The sequence below is a fragment of the Hyalella azteca genome, unplaced genomic scaffold (assembly GCF_000764305.2).
Source record: "Hyalella azteca isolate HAZT.00-mixed unplaced genomic scaffold, Hazt_2.0.2 contig7540, whole genome shotgun sequence".
Classification (NCBI taxonomy): domain Eukaryota; kingdom Metazoa; phylum Arthropoda; class Malacostraca; order Amphipoda; family Hyalellidae; genus Hyalella; species Hyalella azteca.
This window is the reverse complement of record NW_025937663.1, coordinates 163,519-172,605: the sequence shown is the minus strand read 5'-3', so window position 1 is coordinate 172,605 and position 9,087 is coordinate 163,519. Positions and strand designations below refer to the sequence as shown.

Genomic DNA, 9,087 nt, shown 5'->3' with positions numbered 1-9,087 from the left:
TATAGCAGGCATCACTTCAGTCGCTGATTCTCTCAAAACAACATCGTTAACATCATTGTATTGAAGTCCCCAGTTAATCTACATTGAACTTGTAGATTAATTATATATAAATATTTAAAAATTAAATAAATTAATCCCAATTAATCTACATGCGACTCTTGCTCACCTGATCAATAAAAATTATCTTTATGCAAGGAAAACAAAGAAAAAATTTTACCATGATGTTCATGAGAAATAAAAAAAAGCTATCGGAGTAATAATTTTATTCAAAATTACTAATTATGGAGTATATTATTTCCTGCAGTAACTTGTTATAGACAAATCCGTTTGAAGGATTACTCGCTTTGATTGATAAATTTTCTACTCGTAATTTCTATTGAAGACCATTTTTAAAACCCCTATTCTTGATTGTTACTGAAAATTTTCAGTGCAATTTCCCTTATACAAGCATAATCAAATTTTTTAATGAATGAACAATTATCATATAATCACATAAAATATTATTATATCATATAATCATGTGAAATATTTGTGTATAGCTCTGATAATATTTTAAAGTTTAAGGGTTTGTTTTAATTACAGCATCCAGTTTTTCGTTGCTCTGATTTTGTCGAAAATCTGATAAATTATTTTCAATTACATTCATAACAAATAAATGTTCAAGCAGTGACTGAATAATTTATCGGGATGATGTTCTAAAATGGAGTTCTTCCAATATTATATAAATTGTAAATGTTTATATATCTCGTCAAAATATAATATTGACATTTTGTTCTCCAATTTTGATAGTAATTAACAAACGCGTGTCTAGACATACATTAATTAATTAACAGAAATGTAATGTCTGCTCAATGTATTAATAAAATATTAAAACCTATACTAGATTATGGCAGGTTTATAACAATATTTATTGTATAACTCTAAAAATCTCCACATGTCTCCGCCTATACATGCGGAAGCGCAGCCGGGCACCACCAATTTTGTACACCAATAAGCCCTGAATCGAACGCCTTGGATCTCTCCGGATATCCACCAATCAGCCGTGCACCACTCAGCTTTGTCCTCCTCCGGCCTTGCATAAAACCTGCCGTGCACCATCAGGCCTCAGATCGAATATGAATTCCGGGCATCGTTAAATTACGTGATTTTACGTCCATCGCATCTGAGGTTATAGGTTTCAGATAGCATAGTTCTGTTCCAAAATGTATCGTCCATCGACGAGTGGCCGTTCGACCGAGGGCTGGTTCGACGCACGGCCTAGATACGGACGGCTTGAATTGTTAAAGGCTACGTTCCGGAAGGCAGGAATCATGATGGTCCATTACATCCAGGGCAGTGGTGGTGGTCCAGGGCGACCCATACATGCCAGAAGACATGCCTTGCAATACTCAGGATGACCGTTGAACTTTAATAATAATTAATAATCCATCGACCACATCATATTTCATGCTATTTTAACCATCAAAGTAAAGATTATAATAAATAAACAGGTAAACCATTTAAACCCAGTTTTTCAATTGTTTAGTAGACTGATTTTGATTTTATTTTGTGTGAAATTTTGGTTTAAATAATTTAAAATGGTATACATGTTTTATTTTTTAAGTTCACCAGCGTTTTGTTTGGCCTCAGAAATGCACGACTAAAATAAATTTCTGATCTCGGTGATATCCTTTCACGATCGCCATTGTGAATGCACATTCACACAATCTAAAATTTAAAATAAATCTAAAATTAAAAATAAATATACGATGTTCATATATAAATAGAGCTACAACACTGGCTGTGAGTTCAATGTTTTTTCATCGCCAATTAAAAATTTTTTGTCATTGTGTTTAAAATCTAACAAAAATGGAACGATGGTATAGTCTGAAGCAGGTTTCTCTACAGTTATTGAGGCTCTTCAATTTGTTCAATCTAATGCTTTTGATCACCACCGCAAATAAACAGAATATTTTTCTAACCGAATTGTGTTTACTTCCAACAAACTCTTGTGTTCGACGCAACAGAGACCGATTGTCAGGCGTCAAGGGACAAGCGATCAAAACAATGCGATGAGAAATGTTTTTAATCAACGGGTGTCATGCTAGTGCGAAGCCTCAATATTTGGAACCAATTAATAAAAATGATAAAAAAATATAACACAGTACTCACTGCAGTGAGTGATAGAGAGCGCATTTTCTCATCCGTCCGATAAATGCACTATTGTGCTCGCAATGTCCGTCTGTCCGTCCATCTGTCCGTCCGTCCGTGACCTCAAGTTTTCGTCGACGAGGAAATGCGCTCAGTGTCACGGACACGGACAAATACGGACATGAAGTCACGGACGGACATGACGAGCACAATAGCGCCATTTTTAACGCATTTTCTCTTTATAGAAAAAATGCACTATTGTGCTCGCCATGTCCGTCTGTCTGTCTGTCCGTCCGTCCGTCTGTCCGTCCGTGACTTCACGTTTTCGTCGATTTTAAGAAACGGGCATGCCTGTATCAAAGATACCACATCTCTAGCTCTAATGCACTGTACTTATCGCAATTAAAACTGATTTATGCACGAGAAAATACGCTCTCTGTCACTCACTGCCGTGAGTACTGAGTAATATTTTTTTTCATAAATGAGAAATGCGCTAAAAAGGTTCAGAAATAGTTATCATTGAAACTACGTTGAAAGCATTGTCGTTGAAACCTCATCCAGGGATAGCGAATGAAACTTCGTTCTTCAAAACAGGTTGAAGCTTCGATCCAACAAAAGCTGCGTTCTGCAGTGCAATTAAATCGAGAGTCCCGTAAAAAAGATTTTAAGTTGTTCACAAGCTTAAAATATTGTTTCAAGAAATGATCGTTCCAACTAAATAAAAAAAAATAAAAATAAACATCAAGATACCTTAGCTAAAGAAGAATAAGAAGTACAAAAATTTAGCTCCGCTTACCATTAGTAAGTGAAATAAGTGTCATGTAAAATGCCCTGAAACCTATTAAAGATTCGTAATTTGTACTTATTTGTATTTACATTGATTCAATAAATCTAAATGTATTCAGCAAAGAATCTAAAGTTTATTGGATACATAAAAAATCTTTACAAAATCTAACTTTGCCTAAGAGAAATGGCTACGCATTATTACAATAATAAACAAAATTTTGTTATGCACTATACATGATGATGCATGTAGGGAGCATGATAATTTCGAAGAATCATAAATAGCATAAGAATTAATTTTTTTTGCATTTTTCGTTCGATTTCTTGCCTTGAGACATGAAATATGAGGATATGTTGAGCAAATAAACTCGCATATTCTATACGTACATATAGCATTTTATTCTAAATTATACCTTTTATATATCCGCTAATATTACCTTACTACAAGAACTGCTTTCGCCAACTCAAATTTAGTACAAAAGTTAAACAAATACAAATGTCTGAGCCATGACTTCAGATTACCAAATTTGTATTGATTTCAATACATTTGATCCACGTGTTAAGCTATCAAATGCAAGCAGTCTTATCAATAAGTCTTTGCATCCAGAAATTGATAAATTTCGTCATCTGGGGCCATATTTTCAAAACTCGCTAAGTGAACGTAAGTACTTACGCTCTATTTTACAACACTTCTCTTTAACTTCACTTCTTGTCTGTCTGTCTGTCTGTCTGTCTGCTACAAATCTTGTAATCAAAATTTAATACACTTCTACTTATCCTATCGATCTGAAATTTTGCACGCTTGTGTAAAGTTGGAGACAATGCATGAATCAAATGTCAAAATGAAAGATTTTAAAAATTAAAAAAAAAATTTGTTTTCAATATTAAAAAAATTGAAAAAATAATTTTGTCAGCTACAAATCTTATAACTGATATCTGACACTTTTTTACCTGTCTGATTGATCTGAAATTTTGCACACTTGTGTGAAGTCAGAGGCAATGCATGAATCAATTGATAGAATAAATAATTTTGAAAAAAATTATATATTAAAAAATTTATATATTAAAAAAATTGAAAAACTAATTTTTTGATTTGAAAATTAGATGAGAAATTCATTGTACATTTGTAAGATTGAAGACACTGGATTCTTTAGAAGTGTTGTCTTTAAAAAGTAATTTTTAAATGTATATTAATCTTGTCTATGATTGGTGGATTTTGCTTGAAAGGCCGTCAATGATTGGCTGATGAACTTACGATCTCTTAACTTTTTTTAAGGTATAGGCTCTGTTCTTCGAACATTCCCCGTCATATCGAGAAGATGGGACCTCCATTATAAATTCTTGCGTTGTACAATAGAATTCATTCTCTTTTCAAGGCACTCGACTGTTTTTGCGCTCAGGATGCTGATCTGAAATTTAGAATAGATAAATAAACGGAAAGAAGATGGTCCTATAATGGAACCTTAATTAAAAATGGTACAAAAAATACGAGTTATATTGTATATATTTATTTTATATACACTCTTATTTATGTAGATTATAAATACAAGTGCACCATAATCAGCGTATGTCAGATTCGAAAAATGTTCTCGTTAAATTATTTATTAAATTCAAACATATCCAATTAAATAATCAGGATTAAATTTTGAGGGTTCGGTTCTAAAATAAGTCGAGTCTGTGAATTTTCATGCATTTTCGGCTGTTCATATATATAACTTATAGAACAACTGAACCATTAAGCCAAATTAGTTAATTATAGCCAAAGTAGTTAATTAATTATGCTGCTTTATATTTATACTATATTCGTTCATCCTCAAAGTAGTTAAATATTTTCTAATGATTGATTTCACTTTCTATGGACAGAAAATCATCTAATATTACTTTATCAATCATTAATTTTCAAGGTCAAAGTAAAATAATCATTGATATAATAAATCATTAATATAACAAATAATTAATTGTATAGAACATTAATGTAAAAAAATGTATATAATAAATCATTAATATAACAAATAATGAATTGTATAGAACATAATATAAAAATAAATTGTTTACCTTCTGTTTTTGCAGCACTGCGATGAGCTGTTGTTGCTTCTCCTGAATCATTTGCAGATGTTTGATTTGTTGTCGCTGTTGCAGCAGCTGTTGCTGATGTTTGTGCGCTGCTGCTGCATTTTCTCGCTGCAACGTCTGCAACATAAATCGCTTATCACAAATGCTATTTAATTGGGACGATTTAATAATATATTTCAGTTAATAAATTACAAAATGTCTTCCAGTCCTTAAACGAAATAGTCCAACTGTCAGAAATGGTATTTAATTGGGAAGATTTAATAAAAGATTTCAGTCAAGAAATTACAAAATGTCTTTCAGTCCTTAAACGAAATAGTCCAACTGTCAGAAATGGTATTTAATTGGGAAGATTTAATAATAGATTTCAGTTAAGAAATTACAAAATGTCTTCCAGTCCTTAAACGAAATAGTCCAACTGTCAGAAATGCTATTTAATTGGGAAGATTTAATAATAGATTTCAGAAGTTAGGAAATTACAAAATGCTTTTCAGTCCTTAAACGAAATGTTCTAACTGTCAGAAATGGTATTTAATTGGGGAGATTTAATAATAGATTGTAAAAGTTAAGAAATTAAAAAATGCTTTTCAGTCCTTAAACCAAATGTTCTAACTGTTGATAAAGTTGAAGGATGTTAATATTAATAAATTATATATGAAATCTTAGCAAGTATAGGAAGCGTAAAATTTATGGTTGAAGTCATGATTGACGCGGAGCAATCATAATAATGATAATAAAAATAATAATAATATTAATGATATTAATATAATAATATAATAATAATAATAATAATAATAATAATAATAATAATAATAATAATAATATTAATAATAATAATAATAATAGTTATAGCGTTTATTAGGCCGTAGGCCTGTCGCCTATCTTCACATCGCAAAACATTCACAGCATTTTGCGGTATATATTCATTATAAAAGAACATGAATAAAATTATCCACGGTACTGAAACTATAAAATTAAATTATTCATGTTACTGAAATTTTTGACGTGAAATTATTCATAACGGAATGTTACTGGCAGAACTTAACCCAAAACTGACACCAAAAGCTTATCCCCATTAACTTCAACCTAGAGTTTACAATTGTAGTTTAAAAGTGAAAACAAAAAGTAAACAAACCTGTAGCTGCTGCTGCAGCCGCTGCTTGTCAGCTGCAGCAGCAGCCAGCTGACTGTGCAGACGGCGTAGTGCAGCTGGCTGCTCCTCAGCCACCTGAGCTGACGTCGACCGCCGCAGGCTGGACAGCTCCTGGAAACGCCATGGAAATTATCTATATCATCACCATCTTTCTAATACACACGTACCTATTTTTACTTCATTTATTATTTTCAGGGAAGGAATTGCAGGTATTTTTGCATAAAAAAATTATCTATATCATCACAATCTTTCTAATGCAGACATACAAATTTTTACTACATTTATTATTTTCAAGGAAGGAATTGCAGGTATTTTTGCATAAAAAAATTATCTATATCATCAAGATCTTTCTAATGCACACGTAACTTTTTTTACTTCATTGATTATTTTCAAGGAAGGAATTGCAGGTATTTTTGCATAAAAAATTATCTATATCATCACCATCTTTCTAATGCACACGTACCTATTTTTACTTCATTGATTATTTTCAGATGAAATTGCTTGCATTTTCCCAGAAAATATAGTGAAATTTCACCAAATCATAGTTAACGTATAATAATTTCTCAACTGAAACGTCTTTTATTACGGCAACTCTTTGTACTAAGAGATTAAATTCATTGCATTCGTTGAAATGTAATACTTCGGTACAAGAACAATACTAACAGCTGTTAAGCTGCGGTATTTCTCCAGCTGCAGTTCATTGATTCTTCATTGATTATTATCAGGGAAGAAATGGCAGATATTTTTGCATAAAATGTAGAAAAATATTACCCAATCACAGCGTACAAAAATGCACACGTACCCATTTTTTAATTGATTATTTTCAGTGATGGAATTGCAGGCATTTTTGCATGAAATGTTGAGAAATATTACCCAATCACAGTTAGCGTACATCAATTCACAACTGAAACGTTTGTTATTTTGTCAACTGTTCGTACTAAGAAATCAAATTCCCTCTATTCGTTGAAATGTAGTATAATAATTTCTCAACTGAAACGTCTTTTATTTTGGCAACTCTACTAACTCAGAAATTAAATTTTCCTGTATTCGTTGAAATGCAATACTTCGGTACAAGAACAATACTAACAGCTGTTAAGCTGCGGTATTTCTCCAGCTGCAGTTTGGTCTGCTCAGATGCAGCTGCTCGGCGCTGCTCAGCTGCAGCAGCTGCGTTCTTGGCTTGACGCAACTGTACAGCTGTTCGTCTGTACTTTGCTTCAGTCAGCTGCAGCTGCAGCTGCTGCTCTCGCTTCTCTTCCGCCTGTAGAGGGAAAAATAAGTACGGGAAAGGGAAAAGTTAAACAAGCAAAGGGAAAAATAAATACGGGAAAGGGAAGGGAAAAATAGCAAAGGAAAAATAAATACGTACCCCTGCAATTAACCGAATGTTATGAATGCGAAATACTTCATTAAAAAATTTTCAGCGATGAAATCATAAATAAATTATATTCATTAGCTCTTTCAATACATCTCAGAGACTCATATAAACTATCGGTTTGCACAGCACTCGAAGCAAATAAACTACGAAAAAAGCGATTGAAGAATCATTTTAGGGATAATTTGGTTAAATAAATTTCTGCGATTTAAAAAGCAGGCAAAATTCCTTCTCAATAGCCGAGCAGAAATAAACATTTTTTGAATAATTACAAATTAAACAATTATAATATCTAGTTATCCATTAGATCTCAAATTGACATTTATTTGTGCAATTTTACCTGTTTTTGATTAACGTATTTGAAATGCTCCAGCATCGTAAATTGCGACTGAATTTTCTTTTGCAATCCAACGATACGCAGTCTGCTTGTACGGTCGAGAAATTCATCCAGCAAAGAATTGCTGTCAGCGGAGTTGACGGATTCTGCGGAATCTTCATCTTTTTCTGTTACATTCTGAACGTCCGCATTCCCTGAATCTTTTCCCTTTGTTTCAGGCTGATCGGTATATTCCTTCAGTTCACCGCAAATATTCGAAGAAACACTTTCATCGAAAGTGGAAGTGGATGCACTGTATGTGGAGCCAGATAGTTGCATGTCACTAATTAGCCCAGCGTTAATAGAACTGTCACTAGATCCATTGAAGATATTATTGTCAATGCATTCATTTGGCGTGAGATTGCCGCTGAGTGCAGAAGATTGATGTGGATTGGTGAATTTACGTGGAGTGGTGAATTTATCGTCATTCGTAATGTTACCGTTAGCTAACATTTCCGGGTCAACTAAATCTCGGAATTCTGAAACATAACTTAATGTTTGCTTATCATTTTCGAATGCTGGAAAAATAGGGGAATTTTTTGTTACAACGCTGTAATCAAGCCCATTTTTCTGACTGGTACGTTTTTTTGACGTAATGTGACATCGATCCTGTTTCACATTTCCATTATTTACTAAAAATGCATTATTAGCGAGTCGTTCTTTACGCTTCCCTTCCTCTTTGTGAAGATTCTTATGGACTCGTCCTGATGCAGAAAAAATCTTTTGGCTGCTCTCCCGCGTTTTAAATTTCTGCTCATTAGTAATTTTAATAGCATTTGAATCGTCTTCATGATGATATTCTTTCCTCGTAGGAACGGCCGAGTTTCGTTGACTTATGCACTTGGTGAAGCTAGAATTTTTTATCACATCAGTAGGACTGGGATTCTTAGTGGGAGAATTATTATGATTTTTATATGGAGCTCGGGAGGAAGAGCTTTTTGTTAGCCCCTGCTTTGAGTCGCATTTGGGCCTTTTGATTTCTGAGATGGAATTTTTGTAAAGGTTATTTACTCCGTTACTTTTTAACATTTCTTCGCTATTTTCCTCTGTCAAAGTGTCAATGCTTTTAGACACGAAAATGTCAGCCATCATCTCGTTTGAAGTCTCTGGACACATATTATAAGTCACTGAAGTAATATTTAAGGTGCCATTTCCACCGACAGAAACGTTCTTGTCGTATTTTTCTTTTTCAATATTTGT

At 33.0% G+C, this 9,087-nt stretch overlaps 1 protein-coding gene across 1 annotated transcript; it reads right to left on the bottom strand.

The window, feature by feature from the left end:
• Nucleotides 1-6,024: 6,024 nt before the first annotated feature.
• LOC125178157 lies at nucleotides 6,025-8,610 on the bottom strand. Its single transcript, XM_047881279.1, has 3 exons — nucleotides 7,852-8,610; nucleotides 7,224-7,397; nucleotides 6,025-6,069 (listed from the first exon to the last, which is right to left on the bottom strand). Exons 1-3 carry the CDS (start codon nucleotides 8,338-8,340, stop codon nucleotides 6,025-6,027), a joined length of 708 nt encoding a protein of 235 aa, XP_047737235.1. The 5' UTR covers nucleotides 8,341-8,610.
• Between the last annotated feature and the right edge of the window lie 477 nt (nucleotides 8,611-9,087).

Coding starts and splice junctions, on each gene's coding strand:
- LOC125178157 (XM_047881279.1), bottom strand. CDS start 8,340: ATGTTAGCTAACGGTAACATTACGAATGACGATAAATTCACCACTCCA. Junction 7,398..7,851: donor AATACGTTAATCAAAAACAG/GTAAAATTGCAC, acceptor TTCCCTCTACAG/GCGGAAGAGAAGCGAGAGCA. Junction 6,070..7,223: donor AATACCGCAGCTTAACAGCT/GTTAGTATTGTT, acceptor TGTAAACTCTAG/GTTGAAGTTAATGGGGATAA.